This window comes from Gadus morhua, chromosome 7 (assembly GCF_902167405.1).
Source record: "Gadus morhua chromosome 7, gadMor3.0, whole genome shotgun sequence".
Classification (NCBI taxonomy): Eukaryota; Metazoa; Chordata; class Actinopteri; order Gadiformes; family Gadidae; genus Gadus; species Gadus morhua.
This window is the reverse complement of record NC_044054.1, coordinates 28,571,943-28,596,766: the sequence shown is the minus strand read 5'-3', so window position 1 is coordinate 28,596,766 and position 24,824 is coordinate 28,571,943. Positions and strand designations below refer to the sequence as shown.

Sequence of the window (24,824 nt, the reverse complement as noted above, 5' to 3'; positions counted from 1 at the left end):
ATCCATTGATTATTCCTTCATCCAAATAGTCTTTTTTCCTTTCATCACTTAAGTGATTCAGAACTGCATTATTTAGCTGACACTGCCAGCTTTTGGCTTAAACATACAACAGCATACTAATAAAATAAAGGCTGTGGAATAAAAAAATATTGGACAGGACCTAGAATCGCCCCTGCTTACTTTAATTTCTATGGATGTTGGATATTCGGAAGTGGTTGAAAAGCCCACCAGCAGTCTAACAATCAGTACGAAAATTTCCTGGACCCATCAAAGGTAACCCCTCTCCTGCTATTAGCTGGAACTGATGTGTCTGAATCTGAATACTGTGGCTCGTGAGTTCCTGCAAGAAAATTAATGACACCCCGATTCCCCCCGAAGACGGAAAATGGACAATAGCAAACATCCTTAGCACATTCAACTGTGGACTCAGGCTATGCCGACTGTTCTCACAGCCTACACCTTGCCCTAACTTTAGGAGCTTCTACAGCAATGTGGGAAAACTAATTTTCCACGTTGAAAAACGTCTTCTCAGAGCATCGGCGCGGTATGCTGCACAGACGCAAGGCCCAGCCGATTCAGCTTGGTTTTGAAAAGGACCTGACCCATAAGTTTACGTCTGAGTGGAAGGATATGTTGATGAGGAGGTTCAGCTCGGAGTAACGCCGCCTCCCGCTGAGGACAGGGAGGGAGGGAGGACAGCGCTGACTCCACGCAAAGTAACCGTGTGTGTGTGTGTGTGTGTGTGTGTGTGTGTGTGTGTGTGTGTGTGTGTGTGTGTGTGTGTGTGTGTGTGTGTGTGTGTGTGTGTGTGTGTGTGTGTGTGTGTGTGTGTGTGTAATGGCAATGCATATCTCTGTTAACTGCTTTAACACCTAATTCGTTGTATAGTCCATATACTCATTGCATTGCTTCTATGTAGGCCTAATGTAGGCCTATTGCTTTAAATGATGAGGAATGATGTGATATTGTAGGCTATAGGCTACCGGGTCATATTGCTGTTGGTTATGTTTAACGTGATGATTATGTGCTGCGCGAATAGAGGAAATATAGGCCTACGTACTGTAGGCTAATAATAATTGTGCCCCCCTATGCATTTCATATGCCCCCCTTAAGACTCAGTGGTCTGGCGACGGGTCTGGCGTAGCCTACATGAAATAGAACAATAGTTATGTTATTATAACTCTAGTTCTATGATTGTAGGTGTAGCCGTCTTACCCACCTGCTGTTCTCTCCAATTGCTGAAAGAATAGCATGGAGGACGAACGCTGCTCTGCGCCACTTTAGGCCTATATACACGCTGCCGTGGGGAATGTTGGCGGTGCCAACGTTGATTGGTGCATAGCTCACATTTTCAGTGCGCGCAAGCACGCGCACGGGACAAGAGCATAGGGCGAAGCCAGACGGCTACGCCTACAATCTTAGAACTAGAGTTATAATAACATAACTATCGTTATCTCTATCACTCTGGGTCCGGCTAAACAGCAGCAGCGGCGCTACTGGGCTAACACACCTTTAATTCTCATCAAAGGTACGGTAAAACCTCTCTATCCAGTTAAACCATAGGGAGCCCCTCTGGTGACATCTGGGAAAAAAATAATAATCAGTTTCCCCGATTCAGTGATCAGTTTTCCCGATTTAATAATCAGTTTTCCCGATTTTGTGATCTGTTTGCATGATTTAATAATGTGTGGCCACAATATAATAAATTGCGGGAACGAGATAATTACTTTGTGGCCACAGTTTAATAATTCATGGGAAAAAGATCATTATTTTGTGGCAACAGTTTAATAATTCGTGGGAACGAGATACTTATGTTGTGGGCACGAATTAACAATTATAAAAGGAGTGTTAGACGCATGTCGGCTATGGACAAGATAGAAGAGTTATCGTTCTATTTTAACCTCAGAATGAATTACAATGACATTCTAAAGTCACTTGCTGTCAGTAGGCAAGGAGTTATTATAAGTAAGAGGCACTTAATTAGGCTGCAAAAAATGCACGAGTATAGCCAAAGACAATATGATGACGTCGGTGACGTGATAGACTTTAGACCTGCATGTGTTTTGATATGGGTAGGTCAAAATGTAAAGCCGCATAATAGTTTTATAGCCTTTTTCTGAGTAAAAAATAGGGTGTGTTGGAGTCATTTAGAGGTCTTTTGTGTTGAATATCTCTAAGTAAATATATTTTGAGTCTAAGGCTAAAAGTATGAGTTATGTATTATAAAGTGTATGAAATATTAATCTAATTTTCATTCATATGTATATTTATGCATTTTGTGATGATGTGGTGATTAGTCCTTTGTGTCATCTGGGGATATAGGTGTGTCACGCTCTACCTGGAGCCTACTGGAGGCCCTCATATAGGGCAGGCTTATTACTGTTGCTCAGGTTTTGGCTGGCAGGGGGCCAACAGTTTTCTGTACTCATTATTTCGCATTATTGGACACTATATTGGACGCATTTTTTGACATATTATTTTACATTGAAAGTCCTTTTTTGTACAATACTAAGAACCCTGTTTTGGCCACAAAAACAGTTACATTGTTTGGAGTCTTTATGTTTCGTTATTTCCTGGATAGCCAACCGGAGTTATTGCTTAATAAATGAATCAACACAAAGTTAAGAACTCTCTGTGCGTGCTTCCGAAGAAATGTGTGTCGGACTATCTCTGCCTTAGGAACAAATAGGGCGAACAAAGGGTTTGCCACTTCAGGGTGGGGTTTTTGAGAAAATAAGCTTTGTGTTATGTGTGGGGCAGTAAGTTCAGTTCACCAGATGTGTTTTGATATAGGTAGGTCAAAAGGCCAAGCTGCATAATCGATTTATAGCATTTCAAATCTTATGAAATCAAAGGGTTTTTTTCTGGAGAAAACAAGCTTTGTGTTATGTGTAGGGCTGTTAGCCGAGTTCACCCTATGTGTTTTGACATGGATAAGTCAAAAAGTGAGGCTGCATAATAGATTTAAATGATCTATCAACATTAAAAACTGTATAAAATCAAAACATGTCTTTTTTGACAAAAGAAGCTTATATATCTACTATATATAATTAGGGCTTGTGTGTCCCATTGTTGTGTAGTGACAGGCTTGTTAAACGTGGTTGATCTGGTGGATCTCGGTTCTAGGGTTTATCTGTGGGTGAGCGGACTTTTTTTTAATAAGCTAAACTATTTGATGTGAGTCTTATTTAAACGTTCATACCAGAAAGGCCCAACCTTAAAATGCCAACGCTTTGATTCTGACCTGGCAGGTTTGTGAATCTACTAGTGGTTTGATTTGAAGTCTATGGTTGAATCTCTACCTGGTGAAGGCATATTACCAGATGAAGTCAAGTTGGTTTTAATAATGAATATTATCTATTATTCTGTAATACGGGTTGAGTCAGAAGTTACAGACACGCTTTATTCCCTTCATCATCGCTTTGCGTGCTCTTAGGAGAATTTGGGATTCTTTAGTCTGATGTGCCCTGTGACTTAGGTCTTTTTGACTGGGGTACAGCAGGAAAACATTGATTGGGCTCCGCTCGCAGCTTCTCAGTGCTCTGAGTGCGCGCGCGCAGAGATAATTTGCACGCTCGCAGTTAATATCTATGCTTGTGAAATAATATAATGCGCCCTAATGCATGTTTTATCACATTAGTGCTTTATGGCACTAATGTGTCGCCATAGGTGAAGGCATATTACCAGATGAAGTCAAGTTGGTTTTAATAATGAATATTATGTATTAATCTGTAATATTTTGATTCAGATCGGGTGACCCCTCACCACGACCTCCTAGTGAACATGGCGACCAAAATGAAACACGCTGACCTCATGTCTGAGCCATTGGGCAGGAAGAGGGTAGACGCTCTGCCCGGCATCGGAAACGCACTCGCCAGGAGGCTGGAGGCGGAGGGCTATGATAAGGTGCAGGAGCTACACACACCGCTCTGAGGCGGTGTGTGTTCAGTCAGGGGGCCGTTAGAGGCATGTTGTCAATACTATGAGGGACATGTATTTATGCCTTTAGAATTAACAATGAGGGGAGAATATATGTTAGCCCTGCTGCTGGGGACACGGTCACCAATCAGCTCAGTCACTGCCAGATAGAATGGTCTGATAACAACATGTTTGTTGTATCCTCTCTCTGTGTCTCTGTCTGTCTGTCTGTCTGTCTGTCTGTCTGTCTGTCTGTCTGTCTGTCTGTCTCTCTGTCCGTCCGTCTGTCTGTCTGTCTGTCTGTCTGTCTGTCTGTCTGTCTGTCTGTCTGTCTGTCTGTCTGTCTGTCTCAGGTCTTCCAGGTGGTGGGTCAGTACATGGTGCTGGGGAAGGACGAGGAGCGCTTCAATCGCTGGCTGCACGACGCATGCGGGGCGAATAGAAAACAGCAATACGACTGCCACAAGGCCATCAATGGGTGGTATGATAACAACATGTAGGCCGCTCTCCTCTTTTATCACACGTCCTTCTCTACTCTTTTTGTTTCTTTTTTTTGGCCTGAAACGTAAGCTCGCTGCTGTTCAGGGACGCAACAACGACATCAACATAAAACCAGATGGTTGTTTGAGACTTTGCTCAGTTTGACTCGTTTTAAGAAAACAGCTCTATACTTTTTGGATCTAAATGATCTGAAACAAATGTCTACTTTAACTCATGAATCAATGCCATAATCAATGCCATAAGCAAACTAAAAATGGTGCACTATGATTACACAATATGATATTATGGGGTGTGCAGTGTTTAATAGTAAAGGGTGAACATGGCTAAATATGTCAATGTCATAAAATGTTATGGTTGTTAAGGCAACCAAGCAGAAACAATAATAATAATAAAGAAACAATAAAACAAGAATTTTGATCGACTTTTCTTCCGACTTCCATCGTTAATCAGGTTTTAAATGGCTGTAGACAAAACCACACGCCATAATAAATAGTTTGTCTTATTCTGGTTATTAAGGATCTCATAAATTCCCATTGGAATGTATTGATGATGGAACAGCTTAATGAAGATGCCGTAATCCATTTGGACGATCAAATAGAAAATAAAACAATTCTGAACCATTATAACTTACTGGTAGAGATGTCACTACTGCATTTCACACTGAATTGTTGCTGCCTTTTTATTTTATTGTCCTAATTTAAACAAATTCAAAATGTAACCTCCTTTTGAATTGTTTCTGTAATGAAAAGGCAATGCCTTTTCATTACAGAAACACCTGCCAGGAAACACCTTTTGGTAATGAGACATTTTATTTCACACTTAACCTAGTAGCCAAAGCTGTCTTTAAAACACCTTCTGAGCTGCGACACTAAAGATGGTATTGAACGTCTGTCTTAATATGCATAGGCCTATGTTGTAAATGTGGCTCATGAATAATAAAAAAAAAAAATGTATCCGTTTTTTATAGCACTTTTCTAAGTACCTACTCAAATACGCTTTACAAATAAGAAAGGAATACATACAGACAGTCCAGACAATCAAACAAAAGGGGAAAAAATAAACAACACCACATATAGGCAACACATTAAGAGAGCGGGAATAAAAACCATTGGAAGTCTTTATAACAGTTTGGTTTGCGTTCACCTCTCCCTGTTGAAACAAGACATTAAAGGGCCCCTAGATAACCAGGTAAAGGTCCCACGGCATGCTTCTTTATGGATGCTTAATATAGATATTAGTGGGCCTCTAATACAGTATTTGAAGACGTTCCCGAAATTCAGCCGTTGTGCAGAATTACAGCCAGTACGAGCCAGTCGCACTTTGAGCTTTCCCCAAGTGCACCGTTTCGGTGTCTTTAGCTTTAATGCAAATGAGGGGGAGAAAGGCGGGTCAAAGAGGAGGGTGGGGGTGTTTTTCCATTGCTTACGGATCAACAAGGACAATACAGAATATGGTTCACAACACAGAAATAAAGAGCAGTACTCACATGGTTCCTAACTCCTAGGTCCCACTGTTGGCGCCAGAGCAGATCCACTGGAGGGGCATTGGTCTCCACCGTTTGACCTCAACCGACCTCATAGTCAAACAGACCAGAAACGCTATCAAAAACTAAACACATTTTTCTTTCCTAGAAACAATATCCTGTCCTTGTTGTTGTCGAGGCTATAATAGCCCTATGCAGTTTACGCAGCCACACACACAAAGACGATAATAAAAGCCCACACCGCTCTCGTCACAAATGGGTTGCTGCCCCTTAGTGGCCGCTGTATGTCACTGTAGGATGTAGTGTTGTTATAAAACTTTTTTTAATAACAGAAATCTGATTTAAGTTAGAAATCGTTTTTCTGAGAGTAACAATTCAGAACTCCGAAAAAATAATCACATGTGGCCCTATCCTTTTCCGTATCTAGGGACCCCAAGAGAGACCAACTGCACAAAAACAAAAATCAGTCGTGTTGTATTTCTACACGATTTATTTATTCAGAATTAATAGGGCAATACCTAATGGCATTCAAAATATGAATTCGAAAGCTCATATACCTGTACATAAATAGAAGTCCAACTATTACTCTCCAGAAAAACAGCAATCGTCTCAAAAGATTCCTCAGTTCCCCTTCCCCTACACCATATGTCGGCATCTTACGTCCTACAAAGAACCTTCTGAAGCACACAATCAAATTCAAACATGTCCTTTACTAGATGCACAACTTGGTAGCACTTATTGAATATATAGTTTGTCTGGAAAATAAATCTTATAATTTACAACACAACAACTACACGCAACAAGGAGGTTTTTAAAAGCAATGTTATTTTGCAGGTATCATTTACAATATTGGTGTGTGTGTGTGTGTGTGTGTGTGTGTGTGTGTGTGTGTGTGTGTGTGTGTGTGTGTGTGTGTGTGTGTGTGTGTGTGTGTGTGTGTGTGTGTGTGTGTGTGTTGATGAGCACTCGTCCCATCACCAGGACCAGATTCTGCTTCTCTTGATCACAGGAGTAGATGGAACCGTTCAGAAAAAGTACTAAAACCTTTCCCCGACAACTTAAAAAAGTTCAAGACGATGAACTGCATCTGGGGCCCTTCCATCACCCACCCCACAATGCATCACCCTTCACAACTTTTCAATTAAACAAATTAAAATATAAGAAAAAGATTTCAGGTTACGGAATAAAACGGTGTACTCTATTAAGATTGCACATAAATACTGGGCAGCAGCGAAGTAAGCTCCTATAAAATGTAGAATCAAACGTCCGGCTTCATGACATCAACTGTTATACGAACAGCTACGACCCGCTACTCGCATATTCACGTGGCTAAAGCAAATAACACACTGCTATGGCCGAGGTACACAAGATGAAGGCTTTTTAGTCTTGATATTCAATGAGGGGCAGACAAGGTTTTCTTCACCAGGTCACAGACTAACAAGTGTGACCCGGGACAGGAACGCTTTCCATTGTCCAGCGTAAACGCTGATAGGCCACGCCCACTTAGTGAAATAATTGTGTACCGTTATGAATGATTGGTCAGGAGGTTCAATATAAACATATCCAATAGTCTTTCGGGATCACTACGTGCTCACACACACTTTTTGCCAGACCCTGTGAGGCAGAGAAGAACACAACGGATTGACTGCTGTAATTTGTCTGCTCCAGACACATTTGAAACACACCCACGAAGCTTTGATCCAGTCTGAAAGAAGTCACTGTGTGCTAGGAGTTTTCTCGATGTTGTGTGCCAATCAATCGACATATTCACCATGTGAATGAGGCTTGATGCAGTACAAGAATGTCAGTGGCTCAGAGGGATAATCCTGTGTACAGGTGATCCTTAGGTTGATAGTTTGAATCCTGTATAGAGCGTCATTGCCACTCGTTTAAGAACACAACTTTGAACAGCACCTGAAATTCATCAGGCTCATTAGTTTCCAAGAATCTGACTGCCAAGACACAGTATGGCATTAAGGGGAACTTCTTCGTTAACCATTTTTCCTTCATAATGAACTCTGTCATACTTATATTTATTCCGCTAGTGTTCTTGACAACAAATTTTATTTCCCCAGAATCTCAAAGATTTTTCAGGTATTTTCATTTAAGAAAGCCCTTCATTCACTTGAGAAATGTGTGCTTGGAGTTTTCTGGATGTTGTGTGCTTATCAATAGACATTTTGACCATGTGAATGAGGCTGCAGTTCAGGTTTATAACTGGAACATCTTTACTTAAATATGACAATGTGTTATATTTATATATCTTCCATTTGTGTGTTCTGGACTTTTCATTTTGCTCAGAGTTAATCACCGCTTGCGGTTATATTTTGTATTTGTATTTTCTTATTTTATTTTGCACTACTGTTATCGGTTATTTGCACTATCCTCCTTGCTGCTGCAACCCTGCCAATTTCCCCACTGTGGGACTAATGAAGGATTATCTTAACTTATCTTAAGAGTACCTGCACCCATGGTGAAATGACCTTTGGAAAGAGATGGTCGGTAGCCTTTTAGCATATATGTATTAATGCCGTTTAAAAGTAGGCTATGGTGACAATGCCTAACTGAGCCTATTACTTTAACTAAGTCAGAAAGGTCCCAGGTCAGTTAAGCTCTCTGGGGAGATGACTCCGAACCAACACGCTCTCATCACAAATGTTTTGCTGCCCCTTAGTGGCCGCTGTATGTAACTGTAGGATGTACGTGATCACATTTGCAAACTCACCATTTGACCCCATTTTTTTTAAATAATCTCTCAATCCTGTTCACATACCAAAATAAACTTTATTGATTTCAAAATCAAACTGACAATCAGGCCTTCCAATTACCTGTGAAGCACCCCTAACAATCACCCTGATCGATTTAGAAACTAATACTTGGTTATGTCCCACATTCACGCAATACGTAATCCTGTTAAATTTATTTAGTAATAATCCATAATTTTACAAATTAAAACTATAACATGATTTTACATAATTAGGAAACCACAACATTAATCTCTGACCACCTGACAAGAAAACATGCATGTCTTAACATTATTATTTGCATTATTCAAATCCTTGTTCTTTTTTCCATTGCTTACGGATCAACAAGGACAATACAGAATATGGTTTACAACACAGAAATAAAGAGCAGTACAGGTAAACTCACATGGTTCCTAACTCCAGAACCCACTGTTACAGCTCCTTCCCTGGGGAAACCTTCAAAGGAACTGAATCAGTGGAATTGATGAATGGTAAAACCTTCGATTTCTCCAATGATATGGTCTTCTTCCATGAGTGGATTGTCTGGTTGGTTTTAGGATCACTGAAGGATATTTCAGTGGTCGGACCCCACTTCATTCTGATCCTCTGTAACTTCTGCTTCGCTGGGAGATCAACCCGTTCTCCATATTGATGTGATGATTCTGATCTGTATCTACCGTTATGTAATCCTATCTTACAATAATGAACAACGCTGCTGCGGCAAAGAATTTTTTTTACAGCCAGCTCCCACTGAGCGCTGTCTTCCACCTCTACCTCACAGGTAAGTGACTCAGTGACTCAGATCCCAGCATGCCATACTTCAGCCTCTCTGGGTTCTCAGGGAGCTGCTGTCTCGCTCCACGTCTCAAGCTGGTCAGGTCCTCAGACAGGTGGAGATCAGGGCCAGCGGTGTTGGGGTCCAGGATCACAGGAGAGTAGGAGACGTTCTCCTCCAGCTTCTTCCAGGCTGCGTAGGCCAGGTTGCCCAGGTGTTTGGCCACGTCCAGCAGCGCTCCCTCGGGTAGAGCTGGCGAGGGTGGGGGCTGGGCTACTTTCTCTCTTGTAGCCTTGAACTTCTTCAGGAAGGAAATGTCTCCAGCCCCCAGCTGCTGCTCCGTCTCAGTGACTGTGTGCGAAATGGTTTCTATCTGCTTCGACAGCTCCTCAATCTCCTTCTTCATCTTCTGACCTTTCAACTTCTTTTCGCCTCTCAGCGCAGTGATCCTGGACTTCTCTTCATCTTTGAGAAACTGGTGAAGCTTCTCAAACTCCTTTTGAATCTGTCTCTCGGTGTGCGCGGTCTGGACATCAATGTGCGCTGCTATGTCCTCACACTTTCTCTTGGTCTCAACAAAGTCGTTTAACTACTCCTTCTCGGGTTTTAGTAATTTCTGAATTTCTTCTCTGCGGCTCGGGGCAGCTTCGTCCACAGGAAGGATTCTGTGGTTGGCGTGTTTTTCCGAATCTCGACAGATGAGACACGCCGTCTCCAGGTCATCGAGACAGAAGAGCTTGAGTTTCTCACCGTGCAGAGGGCAGAGATCCGCGTTCTCCCGCTGAAAGGCCTCCAACAGGTTCTTCAGAGCGATGTTCCTGGGTGGTTCGGTCTTTGAAGATCTCCTCTTGCAAAGTGGACAGTTCTGTTCCTGGTTTTGCGTCCACCATGTCTGTAGACAGCCTTTGCAGAAACTGTGACTACACGTTAGGATAACAGGGTCTTAAAAGATGTCACAGCAAACCGAACAGGACAGATCGTCAACTAGGGAGGATGTGTACGCCATTGTAGTCACAGAGTGAATCCAAAATGACTGATCAGACAGCTATGTGAGGCCTTGTGTTTATTTATGAATAAATAAATAAAAATAACCGTGCTCCAAAGAACGAAATGTAAACCAATGCATTCTGAATGGGAGTGTTTCTCAGATTTTTCCATGCTACACAGAACGAAATGTACACCCATGCAAATAAAGACTTCATGGTCATAATAATTTAAATATCATTAATCTCCTGAGTGTGTAGGGTGGTATTCTATTTTTTTCACCGGGGCTGCATCCAGTCACTTGACCGTCATGGTTGCTATGGTGGTTGCTATCGACCGCCCCCTGACCTCCAACAGTACAGTCAATGTACATAAGACAGAGGTTAGTTTCTAGACGGAGGTGTACATTTGTGGCTTAAGGTGTGCTTTTTGTCATTATTAAAGAGAGGCCCGATTCTCAGATATGCATGTTGGATGGCTAGGGTGTAGGTCTGGGAAGAACTTCAGGCCAGAATCTTGCAAGCGAGCCTCTGGGTAAGGTGCAACGAGATGGAGCACTTGCTGAGTCATTTCCTGTAGGGCTGGAGCCACAGGTTGAAGCGTATGCGGCCTTTGAGACCCCCTTTGATACATAAAAGACCCAAGGTATAGCTTACTTGTTCTCAACTCAGTCACCTATTGCATCACTTCCTTTAGGGCTCCGGCCTCCTAATTGATCATTGTAGTATAATTTAATGCCCTCTTTCATATCTATGATACCTCCACCACTGGGACGTGGCAACAATTCTCTAAATCCATATGGGGAGGGGGGGGGTGCTTGTGGACAGTAGGGGTGTACACTAGACATAAATAGGAAGCAAACTCAGGAGGACTGACCTCACACACATATTTAATTAATTGTTTCAAATAACCCTGCCTCATTAAATCAATGAGCTTGGTGTTTTGCTTTCAAAAATAGGTGATGGACGAAGTCTAAACTGCAGAAAATTAAAACATCTAACGTGCCTTTTAAGGATACCTTGGAATATCTGTCTATTTTTTATCCATCGGACCCTAGTTTACGACAAAAACAATACAATTGACGGCAGCTCCTTTGCCGCGTGGTTTTTAGAGCCATGTAAGGATTAGAGGGGACGGTCCATAGCAACCACCATAGCAACCATGACAGTCAAGTGACGTGGACGAAGCCCCATGTGAAAAAAATAGAATACATACCCTACTATAGTTGTTTTTGGCGGTTGTTTTTTAGTCTAGTCTTTGTGTCAAGCTTTCATTTTAGCTTTAATTTTAGTTTGTATTAGTTTTAGTCAAGTTCTTACTCTTTTCAGTCTAGTCAAGTTTCAGTTGACTAAAAGTCTGAGCATTTTAGTCTTATTTTAGTCAGATTCATCATCACTATTTTAGTCTAGTTTTAGTCAAATAAAATCGTATTTTAGTTTATTTTTAATAATGCAATTCTATTTAACTCAGTCAACATAGTATAAGTACCTAGTAGTATAGACAAACAAACATTTTTATTTAGCCAAACCCATTTCACAATTCAAACAAGGTAATCTTATTATTATGTTAATAGGTGCGTTTCCATCCCCATGATTTTATGCGAACTTTGAAGTATCGAATCAGTAAACGATGATGGAAACACCAAAATTTGCATAGAAATCCTCTAATTCGCAAAAAGGTTTATCCGCTCGCTTGACGTGGTTTTTGAGAAATGCGAAAGAGAGTAAATTCGCAAAATGGGAGATGGAAAAACGCTTTTCAATACAGCTGTGACGTAGCGAACTTTGAACAACAGGACTGACAGTCTTTCCGATTTCCGCATAACGAACGGCCATAGCAACCCTGCCGACATCAACATGTAACGTCATCACCCAATTCCGCTCCAACCACTTGATGGAAACGCACCTCATTCGAATTACTTTTTTGCGAACTTTCTAAAGATTCACATCACCTTTTAGATGGAAACGTAGCTATTGTTAGCTTATAGACTCAAGAATACATCCATTCCAGACACGGAAGACGCTCTGATTTGAATTTACAACATATTTATTTTCCCAACCAAACATGTTAAAAGTACACACACATAAATTTAAATACATTTCTGCGCCCTCCCTGTATTGAAACAGCCTACTATTGAGAACCTGCTAATACTTATTTATTTAGATTAATAAAATTAGCGGAGATAACATCTGCAACAACTTCAAACAATTTCCAAGTTCAGTTTATTAAATTTGTAACATTTAAACAAGACTGCTAAGTCTGTGTGAATCTCAAAACAGAGAAACAAGAGCATATGATTCACTGGGGTTTGCATTTAATTAAAAATATTTTTAAATAGTAAACATTGGTCACTTGTCAGCTTCATCAGCTTATTCCCTTTAAAAAATATATATATATTCATGCATCTTTCAAGCATGAATAAAGACACCAAGTCCCTCTGTCATGACTTTGTACTATCAAAATTCTTGTACAACTTCTGACCCTTGGTATGATGTTTATTTAAAATAAAAGAAGTAACTAATTTCAATAAATAAATAAATAAGACACAGTCCCGTCTGCTGCTCGTTTATAAGCTGAGGGCGTTTTCATGAGTGAATACGCCCTCAGCTGATAAAATAATGCCAGCGTTTTTTTTCAACAGAAAATTAGCACCCATGTCAACTTTTTCTGCTCCTTGCACCTTATCATGCTTATCAGGCTACGCAGCATTACAAGCCCCTGCCGACAAAAACATGAAGCAATTCAAGAGGAGGCATTGATAGAATTGCCTTGTGGTCAACTGTCATTGAATTGTCATCTGACGGATTATGAGAGGTTATCAGAGGTTAGAGATTCCTGCAGGAAGCTTGCGCTCGATTTCACTAGCCCATTTGTGCCTGTTCATTAGTGTACAGCATCTATTCTCTCATTGCTTGTGTAAAAAAAAAGGTAGAATATTAGATTTGAGGACTTGCTAAGTCCTCAAAAGGACTTGCTAACCTTGACATAATCTTTCAGAAGACTATTAAATGACAGTTGACCACAAGGCGATTCTATTTATGCCTCCTCTTGAATTGCTTCATGTTTTAGTCGGAAGGGGCTTGTAATGCTGCGTAGCCTGATAAGCATGATAAGGTGCAAGGAGCAGAAAAAGTTGACATGGGTGCTAATTTTCAGTTGAAATAAAACGCTGGCATTATTTTATCAGCTGAGGGCGTATTCATTGCCGTAACAACTGAGCTAATCAACAAGTACCGCATGTTCTAATGCTATGAGACTCATGAAAACGCCCTCAGCTTATAAAAGGTGTGGGGGGGGGGGCAGAGGCGCCGCATCCCATTAGGCATACCAGGCAACTGCCTGGGGCCCCGCAATTGTTTGGGGGCCCCGGGCCACGGGGGGGGCCCCCTAGAGGAAAAAAAAAAAAAAAAAAAATCAGTCCACCCCCCCCCGTCAACGATCGCCCCATACACACCCCCCCCCCTGTCAACAATAGCTCCCAACAATCGATGCATGAATATATAAAAAAAATTGAATGGGTATAAGCTGATGAAGCTGACAAGTGACCAATGTTTACTGTTTAAAAATATTTTTAATTAAATGCAAGCCCCAGTGAATGATATGCTCTTGTTTCTCTGTTTTGAGATTCACACAGACTTAGCAGTCTTGTTTAAATGTTACAAATTGAGTTAATAAACTGAACTTGGAAATTGTTTTAAATTGTTGCAGATGTTATCTCCGCAAATATTATTAATCTAAATAAATAAATATTAGCAGGTTCGCAATAGTAGGCTATTTCAATACAGGGAGGGCGCGAAAAAATATCTGTCACCTAAAGCCTGCCACACACATAAAGATAATCGGGCTGATTTTGCCCCGATTTTCCCCCTTCCGATCACGGACAGACATCGCCCGATTATCTTAAGCTGTTAAGATTATTTTATAAGATTCTCTTGTAGTGTGTGGTGTGTTAAGAGTGAAATTCGGCCGACAATCGGCTCCGAAATCAGTCGGCGCCGATAATCGTAAGTATTAAACATGTTCAATATTTACGATTATCGGCGGAGAACGTTGTGGTGTCAAATCGTCTTGTGTGGGGGGGAAGCCGACAATCGGGAGTCTCCAACGTGACGTAATATTGAATTTAACCAATAAAGAGCGAGCTGACTGAACACGGAATTATAACGAGCTATCTCCATGGCTACGATATCCCTGAATACCACCAATATGGCGAAGACAGTTAAAGTTAGATGGACCTCCGATATGGAGGATAAACTTGTCGAACATTGGAAAACACACGAGTGTTTGTACAATATTTGCTTTGGGATTTTTCAGTTAGGATTAATCCCAAAACCACCATCATGCAGTCGGTATCCAGCTGGTCCTCCATGAGTTTACACCGGTTTACACTCGCTCTTCTTCACTTCTTCTTGTAGTAAGTTCAATGACTATTCTTGGTGTGACTGCCCCCACAGGTCAGTCAGAGTACTACGTCAGATCACGTTTGTTCACGCGAGATTTCTTGCTTGAGGGACAAGATTCTAGTGCGTCTGAAGACAAATCTTTATGTGTGTGGTGTGCTGTGTTTGGAATATCGCAGGACACCACACACAATACGATCAAAACTGTTAATGTTAATGTTAATGTGTGGGGTCTCCACAGATAAAAAATCGGTTGAGATTTATAAAATCTTTATGTGTGTGGCAGGCTTTACAGTACATCTTACTAAAAGAACTAAGTAGACGTAACTTAAATCTCAAGAATCGTAGGGGTTACTCATTCACCTGAATGAACAGAACTTAAGAATCAATAATTGATGTAATAACTCTTTTGTTTTGAGTGCTGCTCAAATATGGAACATTTTAAGTCTAACTTATTTATTCCAGTGTGTTCCATTGACTTATTTAGCTTAAGTGTAGCTATATCATTTTCATTAGACTATGTAAGCTACACTTTGTGTAATTAGTTTTTATTGCTATCTCTATTATTTATAATTATTTCTGATGATTATGCAATGCCCAATTAAAACAAATAATTACTGTGACATAATTTCAATGATCACAGTGTAAAGATTTAAAGTTAATCACAGAATATTGGCATAAATAAATAAGCTTATGACACACATTTTCGTTCGACTTTTTTTGATTGTGTCTCAAACAGCTTGTGTGTCTTTTAACAGGCGCTAGCTCTTTATATTTGGGAAACCCATTTATCAAAAACGGCTGAATCCGAATACTCATACTTGACTACTATATAGTATGCATTTTGTAGTACGCCAAAAAATATAGCGCGTCCGAATGCTCAGTACGCATTGTGTAGTACGGAAGACGTTTCCGAATGCGTGCTACCGCCAAAGTAAACCAGCCGTATTCCTATACCCGTACTTCCATGAGTATACTTAAAGGAAGTATACTATCCGCACTGTCTACTACGTACATTTTTCAGATGTGAGTGCTGTTCCAAATCGAGTACTCCGTGGTGCACTAAGCGGAAATAACGATCACGACTGCCGCCGTGACTCCTCCCCCGCAATAAACATTGAACGTTGAACTCTTCACGCCTAGCAGCTATAAAAAGCTATTAAAAACTATAAAAACTACAAAATGACTCTATTAATGCAGGCTATGAGGAAAATGCGCCGACTTTGGCTCAGCCTGGCTCCGCCTCTTCCGCTACGTAGCTAAGATGGCTGCCGTTGAGTACTCAATATTAGACATTCTCACGCTCATTCTCAGACATTCCCACGCTCATATTAGACATTCTCTGGTACGGGGGCTGTTTCCCAATGTCAAGGAAGCATGCTCAACGGCCGCGCTTTTAAGGACGCTACGTCATAGAACGCCGACAAGCACTGTTCCAATGTTGAGGACACTTGAAAGGCGCGCCATTTTTGCGTCCTTTGTTTTTGAGAATTCTGAGGTTTTTCAAGGATGCATCGCTGCAGACGAGCCAAAACTACCCACAATCCTCTGCGTTCACTGGGCGGGTTCTTGAAAATGGCAGAGCAGTACACGTTCAAATAGTGAGGTTATATTAGCTTTCAGAAATATTTTGTGCCGTATTGCTTTTTATAGATTCATCATGTTAAAGCAAATAATCTAGCCAACAAACCCCTGGAGTTCCAGCAGGCCCCAAAGTACCTGGGCGTACGCTTGGACAGGACACTGTCCTACAAACAGCATTTGGATGAAGTGAGGGCTAAAGTAACAGCAAGGGTCTCACTCATCCGGCGCCTAGCTGGTACAACCTGGGGGGCCTCGGCCAAGGTTCTACGTATCTCCACACAAGCCCTCGTATTCTCTGCAGCTGAGTACTGTGCCCCAACCTGGAGTAGAAGCCCACATGCCAAGAAGGTCGATACGGCCATCAACAATGCCCTCCGGATCATAAGTGGCTGCCTGAAACCCACCCCCGTGTTCTACCTGCCAGTCCTAGCAGGAATAGCGCCAGCCGGCCTACGGCGAGAGGCCGCTACCCTCGCCCTGGCAAGGAAAGCCCAGGAACACAGCTGGCACCTCCTCCATGAAACCACCACCATGGCAACACCTCCAAGCAGACTCAAGTCCCGCCACCCATACAATCAGGCCGCACAAGAGATGCTTATTTCCATCCCGGAGGATTTGACAACCAAAGCCTGGCTGGCAGCGGCATGGAAGCAGGAGTGGGAGTCAGCAGGACAGACACGCCTACACCATTACATCCAGGATCCTGGAGGTGGCGTTGAGGGAGAAGATCTACCTCGCCGGCAATGGACCCTCCTGAACCGCCTTCGCACAGGGGTTGGCTGCTTCAAAGCGTCCATGAAGAAGTGGGGCCTAACAGACAGTGCAGCGTGTGAGTGCGGGGAGCCTGAGCAGACTGCCGACCACATCATCACCACCTGTCCCCGGCATAGACCACCCTCAGAGGAGGGCCTCTTCCAAGTGGGACCTGAGACGAGGGAGTGGCTACACGACACGAAGTTGGACATATGAAGACGATACACGAAAGAGAGATGTGGTTCCAAAGTCTGAACGTTACAAACGCTAGGAAGCACTCGAGCTAGCACTCTAGTCTCATCTCCATAGGATGCGACTAGCAAGGATGCGTCCTAGCAAGGCTGCAGCCTACACTTTGGGAAACAGCCGGGGAGTGTCCTTCGATCCACACTTCATGATTAGCCCGTTTTGAGTACGGCATCCGGGTCCTTGAAGTATACTTCTTTTCGCCGGATCTGAATTGGAACGTACTGCGTACTCAAATTTTGGCTAGTCGTTTTAGACGCAGAGACGTAAGCACGTAATTTACACAAGGGACTTGTTTTAGACAAGTTTTGAGTTTTGTTTTGCTTTCAAAAATAGGTGATGGACGAAGTCTAAACTGCAGAAAATTAAAACATCTAACGTGCCTTTTAAGGATACCTTGGAATATCTGTCTTTTTTTTATCCAGGATACAATGAGTTTTGCGAAGCAGACCAACCAGGAAGGCCTGGCCTAGTTTACGACAAAAACAACACAATTGACGGCAGCTCCTTTGCCGCGTGGTTTTTAGAGCCATGTAAGGATTAGAGGGGACGGTCCATAGCAACCACCATAGCAACCATGACAGTCAAGTGACGTGGACGAAGCCCCATGTGAAAAAAATAGAATACATACCCTACTATAGTTGTTTTTGGCGGTTGTTTTTTAGTCTAGTCTTTGTGTCAAGCTTTCATTTTAGCTTTAATTTTAGTTTTTATTAGTTTTAGTCAAGTTCTTACTCTTTTCTGTCTAGTCAAGTTTCAGTTGACTAAAAGTCTGAGCATTTTAGTCTTATTTTAGTCAGATTTATCCATCACTATTTTAGTCTAGTTTTAGTCAAATAAAATCGTATTTTAGTTTATTTTTAATAATGCAATTCTATTTAACTCAGTCAACATAGTATAAGTACCTAGTAGTATAGACAAACAAACATTTTTATTTAGCCAAACCCATTTCACAATTCAAACAAGGTAATCTTATTATTATGTTAATAGGTGCGTTTCCATCCCCATGATTTTATGCGAACTTTGAAGTATCGAATCAGTAAACGATGATGGAAACACCAAAATTTGCATAAAAATCCTCTAATTCGCAAAAAGGTTTATCCGCTCGCTTGACGTGGTTTTTGAGAAATGCGAAAGAGAGTAAATTCGCAAAATGGGAGATGGAAACACGCTTTTCAAAACAGCTGTGACGTAGCGAACTTTGAACAACAGGACTGACAGTCTTTCCGATTTCCGCATAACGACCGGCCATAGCAACCCTGCCGACATCAACATGTAACGTCATCACCCTATTCCGCTCCAACCACTTGATGGAAACGCACCTCATTCGAATTACTTTTTTGCGAACTTTCTAAAGATTCACATCACCTTTTAGATGGAAACGTAGCTATTGTTAGCTTATAGACTCAAGAATACATCCATTCCAGACACGGAAGACGCTCTGATTTGAATTTACAACATATTTATTTTCCCAACCAAACATGTTAAAAGTACACACACATAAATTTAAATACATTTCTGCGCCCTCCCTGTATTGAAATAGCCTACTATTGAGAACCTGCTAATACTTATTTATTTAGATTAATAAAATTAGCGGAGATAACATCTGCAACAACTTCAAACAATTTCCAAGTTCAGTTTATTAAATTTGTAACATTTAAACAAGACTGCTAAGTCTGTGTGAATCTCAAAACAGAGAAACAAGAGCGATTCACTGGGGTTTGCATTTAATTAAAAATATTTTTAAATAGTAAACATTGGTCACTTGTCAGCTTCATCAGCTTATTCCCTTTAAAAAATATATATATATTCATGCATCTTTCAAGCATGAATAAAGACACCAAGTCCCTCTGTCATGACTTTGTACTATCAAAATTCTTGTACAACTTCTGACCCTTGGTATGATGTTTATTTAAAATAAAAGAAGTAACTAATTTCAATAAATAAATAAATAAGACACAGTCCCGTCTGCTGCTCGTTTATAAGCTGAGGGCGTTTTCATGAGTGAATACGCCCTCAGCTGATAAAATAATGCCAGCGTTTTTTTTCAACAGAAAATTAGCACCCATGTCAACTTTTTCTGCTCCTTGCACCTTATCATGCTTATCAGGCTACGCAGCATTACAAGCCCCTGCCGACAAAAACATGAAGCAATTCAAGAGGAGGCATTGATAGAATTGCCTTGTGGTCAACTGTCATTAATTGTCATCTGACGGATTATGAGAGGTTATCAGAGGTTAGAGATTCCTGCAGGAAGCTTGCGCTCGATTTCACTAGCCCTTTTGTGCCTGTTCATTACTGTACAGCATCTATCAAAAGTCCTCAAAAGGACTTGCTAACCTTGACATAATCTGTCAGAAGACTATTAAATGACAGTTGACCACAAGGCGATTCTATTTATGCCTCCTCTTGAATTGCTTCATGTTTTAGTCGGAAGGGGCTTGTAATGCTGCGTAGCCTGATAAGCATGATAAGGTGCAAGGAGCAGAAAAAGTTGACATGGGTGCTAATTTTCAGTTGAAATAAAACGCTGGCATTATTTTATCAGCTGAGGGCGTATTCATTGCCATAACAACTGAGCTAATCAACAAGTACCGCATGTTCTAATGCTATGAGACTCATGAAAACGCCCTCAGCTTATAAAAGGTGTGGGGGGGGGGGCAGAGGCGCCGCATCCCATTAGGCATACCAGGCAACTGCCTGGGGCCCCGCAATTGTTTGGGGGCCCCGGGCCACGGGGGGGGCCCCCTAGAGGCAAAAAAAAAAAAAAAAAAAAAAAATCGGTCCACCCCCCCCCCGTCAACGATCGCCCTATACACACCCCCCCCCCTGTCAACAATAGCTCCCAACAATCGATGCATGAATATATAAAAAAAATTGAAAGGGTATAAGCTGATGAAGCTGACAAGTGACCAATGTTTACTGTTTAAAAATATTTTAAATTAAATGCAAGCCCCAGTGAATGATATGCTCTTGTTTCTCTGTTTTGAGATTCACACAGACTTAGCAGTCTTGTTTAAATGTTACAAATTGAGTTAATAAACTGAACTTGGAAATTGTTTTAAATTGTTGCAGATGTTATCTCCGCAAATATTATTAATCTAAATAAATAAATATTAGCAGGTTCGCAATAGTAGGGTTTCAATACAGGGAGGGCGCGAAAAAATATCTGTCACCTAACAGTACATCTTACTAAAAGAACTAAGTAGACGTAACTTAAATCTCAAAAATCGTTGGGGTTACTCATTCACCTGAATGAACAGAACTTAAGAATCAATAATTGATGTAATAACTCTTTTGTTTTGAGTGCTGCTCAAATATGGAACATTTTAAGTCTAACTTATTTATTCCAGTGTGTTCCATTGACTTATTTAGCTTAAGTGTAGCTATATCATTTTCATTAGACTATGTAAGCTACACTTTGTGTAATTAGTTTTTATTGCTATCTCTATTATTTATAATTATTTCTGATGATTATGCAATGCCCAATTAAAACAAATAATTACTGTGACATAATTTCAATGATCACAGTGTAAAGATTTAAAGTTAATCACAGAATATTGGCATAAATAAATAAGCTTATGACACACATTTTCGTTCGACTTTTTTTGATTGTGTCTCAAACAGCTTGTGTGTCTTTTAACAGGCGCTAGCTCTTTATATTTGGGAAACCCATTTATCAAAAACGTCTGAATCCGAATACTCATACTTGACTACTATATAGTATGCATTTTGTAGTACGCCAAAAAATATAGCGCGTCCGAATGCTCAGTACGCATTGTGTAGTACGGAAGACGTTTCCGAATGCGTGCTACCGCCAAAGTAAACCAGCCGTATTCCTATACCCGTACTTCCATGAGTATACTTAAAGGAAGTATACTATCCGCACTGTCTACTACGTACATTTTTCAGATGTGAGTGCTGTTCCAAATCGAGTACTCCGTGGTGCACTAAGCGGAAATAACGATCACGACTGCCGCCGTGACTCCTCCCCCGCAATAAACATTGAACGTTGAACTCTTCACGCCTAGCAGCTATAAAAAGCTATTAAAAACTATAAAAACTACAAAATGACTCTATTAATGCAGGCTATGAGGAAAATGCGCCGACTTTGGCTCAGCCTGGCTCCGCCTCTTCCGCTACGTAGCTAAGATGGCTGCCGTTGAGTACTCAATATTAGACATTCTCACGCTCATTCTCAGACATTCCCACGCTCATATTAGACATTCTCTGGTACGGGGGCTGTTTCCCAATGTCAAGGAAGCATGCTCAACGGCCGCGCTTTTAAGGACGCTACGTCATAGAACGCCGACAAGCACTGTTCCAATGTTGAGGACACTTGAAAGGCGCGCCATTTTTGCGTCCTTTGTTTTTGAGAATTCTGAGGTTTTTCAAGGATGCATCGCTGCAGACGAGCCAAAACTACCCACAATCCTCTGCGTTCACTGGGCGGGTTCTTGAAAATGGCAGAGCAGTACACGTTCAAATAGTGAGGTTATATTAGCTTTCAGAAATATTTTGTGCCGTATTGCTTTTTATAGATTCATCATGTTAAAGCAAATAATCTAGCCAACAAACCCCTGGAGTTCCAGCAGGCCCCAAAGTACCTGGGCGTACGCTTGGACAGGACACTGTCCTACAAACAGCATTTGGATGAAGTGAGGGCTAAAGTAACAGCAAGGGTCTCACTCATCCGGCGCCTAGCTGGTACAACCTGGGGGGCCTCGGCCAAGGTTCTACGTATCTCCACACAAGCCCTCGTATTCTCTGCAGCTGAGTACTGTGCCCCAACCTGGAGTAGAAGCCCACATGCCAAGAAGGTCGATACGGCCATCAACAATGCCCTCCGGATCATAAGTGGCTGCCTGAAACCCACCCCCGTGTTCTACCTGCCAGTCCTAGCAGGAATAGCGCCAGCCGGCCTACGGCGAGAGGCCGCTACCCTCGCCCTGGCAAGGAAAGCCCAGGAACACAGCTGGCACCTCCTCCATGAAACCACCACCATGGCAACACCTCCAAGCAGACTCAAGTCCCGCCACCCATACAATCAGGCCGCACAAGAGATGCTTATTTCCATCCCGGAGGATTTGACAACCAAAGCCTGGCTGGCAGCGGCATGGAAGCAGGAGTGGGAGTCAGCAGGACAGACACGCCTACACCATTACATCCAGGATCCTGGAGGTGGCGTTGAGGGAGAAGATCTACCTCGCCGGCAATGGACCCTCCTGAACCGCCTTCGCACAGGGGTTGGCTGCTTCAAAGCGTCCATGAAGAAGTGGGGCCTAACAGACAGTGCAGCGTGTGAGTGCGGGGAGCCTGAGCAGACTGCCGACCACATCATCACCACCTGTCCCCGGCATAGACCACCCTCAGAGGAGGGCCTCTTCCAAGTGGGACCTGAGACGAGGGAGTGGCTACACGACACGAAGTTGGACATATGAAGACGATACACGAAAGAGAGATGTGGTTCCAAAGTCTGAACGTTACAAACGCTAGGAAGCACTCGAGCTAGCACTCTAGTCTCATCTCCATAGGATGCGACTAGCAAGGATGCGTCCTAGCAAGGCTGCAGCCTACACTTTGGGAAACAGCCGGGGAGTGTCCTTCGATCCACACTTCATGATTAGCCCGTTTTGAGTACGGCATCCGGGTCCTTGAAGTATACTTCTTTTCGCCGGATCTGAATTGGAACGTACTGCGTACTCAAATTTTGGCTAGTCGTTTTAGACGCAGAGACGTAAGCACGTAATTTACACAAGGGACTTGTTTTAGACAAGTTTTGAGTTTTGTTTTGCTTTCAAAAATAGGTGATGGACGAAGTCTAAACTGCAGAAAATTAAAACATCTAACGTGCCTTTTAAGGATACCTTGGAATATCTGTCTATTTTTTATCCATCGGACCCTAGTTTACGACAAAAACAACACAATTGACGGCAGCTCCTTTGCCGCGTGGTTTTTAGAGCCATGTAAGGATTAGAGGGGACGGTCCATAGCAACCACCATAGCAACCATGACAGTCAAGTGACGTGGACGAAGCCCCATGTGAAAAAAATAGAATACATACCCTACTATAGTTGTTTTTGGCGGTTGTTTTTTAGTCTAGTCTTTGTGTCAAGCTTTCATTTTAGCTTTAATTTTAGTTTTTATTAGTTTTAGTCAAGTTCTTACTCTTTTCTGTCTAGTCAAGTTTCAGTTGACTAAAAGTCTGAGCATTTTAGTCTTATTTTAGTCAGATTTATCCATCACTATTTTAGTCTAGTTTTAGTCAAATAAAATCGTATTTTAGTTTATTTTTAATAATGCAATTCTATTTAACTCAGTCAACATAGTATAAGTACCTAGTAGTATAGACAAACAAACATTTTTATTTAGCCAAACCCATTTCACAATTCAAACAAGGTAATCTTATTATTATGTTAATAGGTGCGTTTCCATCCCCATGATTTTATGCGAACTTTGAAGTATCGAATCAGTAAACGATGATGGAAACACCAAAATTTGCATAAAAATCCTCTAATTCGCAAAAAGGTTTATCCGCTCGCTTGACGTGGTTTTTGAGAAATGCGAAAGAGAGTAAATTCGCAAAATGGGAGATGGAAACACGCTTTTCAAAACAGCTGTGACGTAGCGAACTTTGAACAACAGGACTGACAGTCTTTCCGATTTCCGCATAACGACCGGCCATAGCAACCCTGCCGACATCAACATGTAACGTCATCACCCTATTCCGCTCCAACCACTTGATGGAAACGCACCTCATTCGAATTACTTTTTTGCGAACTTTCTAAAGATTCACATCACCTTTTAGATGGAAACGTAGCTATTGTTAGCTTATAGACTCAAGAATACATCCATTCCAGACACGGAAGACGCTCTGATTTGAATTTACAACATATTTATTTTCCCAACCAAACATGTTAAAAGTACACACACATAAATTTAAATACATTTCTGCGCCCTCCCTGTATTGAAATAGCCTACTATTGAGAACCTGCTAATACTTATTTATTTAGATTAATAAAATTAGCGGAGATAACATCTGCAACAACTTCAAACAATTTCCAAGTTCAGTTTATTAAATTTGTAACATTTAAACAAGACTGCTAAGTCTGTGTGAATCTCAAAACAGAGAAACAAGAGCGATTCACTGGGGTTTGCATTTAATTAAAAATATTTTTAAATAGTAAACATTGGTCACTTGTCAGCTTCATCAGCTTATTCCCTTTAAAAAATATATATATATTCATGCATCTTTCAAGCATGAATAAAGACACCAAGTCCCTCTGTCATGACTTTGTACTATCAAAATTCTTGTACAACTTCTGACCCTTGGTATGATGTTTATTTAAAATAAAAGAAGTAACTAATTTCAATAAATAAATAAATAAGACACAGTCCCGTCTGCTGCTCGTTTATAAGCTGAGGGCGTTTTCATG

At 41.5% G+C, this 24,824-nt stretch overlaps 1 protein-coding gene, 1 long non-coding RNA gene and 1 pseudogene across 2 annotated transcripts in view; 1 reads left to right on the top strand and 2 right to left on the bottom strand.

Moving 5' to 3' along the window:
* Nucleotides 1-1,414: 1,414 nt before the first annotated feature.
* LOC115546985 (barrier-to-autointegration factor) lies at nucleotides 1,415-4,840 on the top strand. Its single transcript, XM_030360865.1, has 3 exons — nucleotides 1,415-1,528; nucleotides 3,749-3,906; nucleotides 4,272-4,840. Exons 2-3 carry the CDS (start codon nucleotides 3,784-3,786, stop codon nucleotides 4,416-4,418), a joined length of 270 nt encoding a protein of 89 aa, XP_030216725.1. The 5' UTR covers nucleotides 1,415-1,528; nucleotides 3,749-3,783; the 3' UTR covers nucleotides 4,419-4,840.
* A 989-nt stretch (nucleotides 4,841-5,829) lies between these two features.
* LOC115546990 (uncharacterized) overlaps nucleotides 5,830-24,824 on the bottom strand; it is a 60,274-nt gene continuing 41,279 nt past the window's right edge. Inside the window, exon 2 of the long non-coding RNA XR_003977320.1 lies at nucleotides 5,830-5,992. This is a non-coding gene — a long non-coding RNA (uncharacterized LOC115546990). The remainder of the gene's footprint in view (nucleotides 5,993-24,824) is intronic.
* Nucleotides 6,593-10,533, bottom strand: LOC115546979 (tripartite motif-containing protein 35-like; annotated as a pseudogene).

Excerpts from the sequence above, each read along its gene's own strand:
- LOC115546985 (XM_030360865.1), top strand. The coding sequence starts at position 3,784 with ATGGCGACCAAAATGAAACACGCTGACCTCATGTCTGAGCCATTGGGC. Across the intron at positions 3,907-4,271 it reads AGGCGGAGGGCTATGATAAG|GTCTTCCAGGTGGTGGGTCA; the intron begins GTGCAGGAGCTA and ends TGTCTGTCTCAG.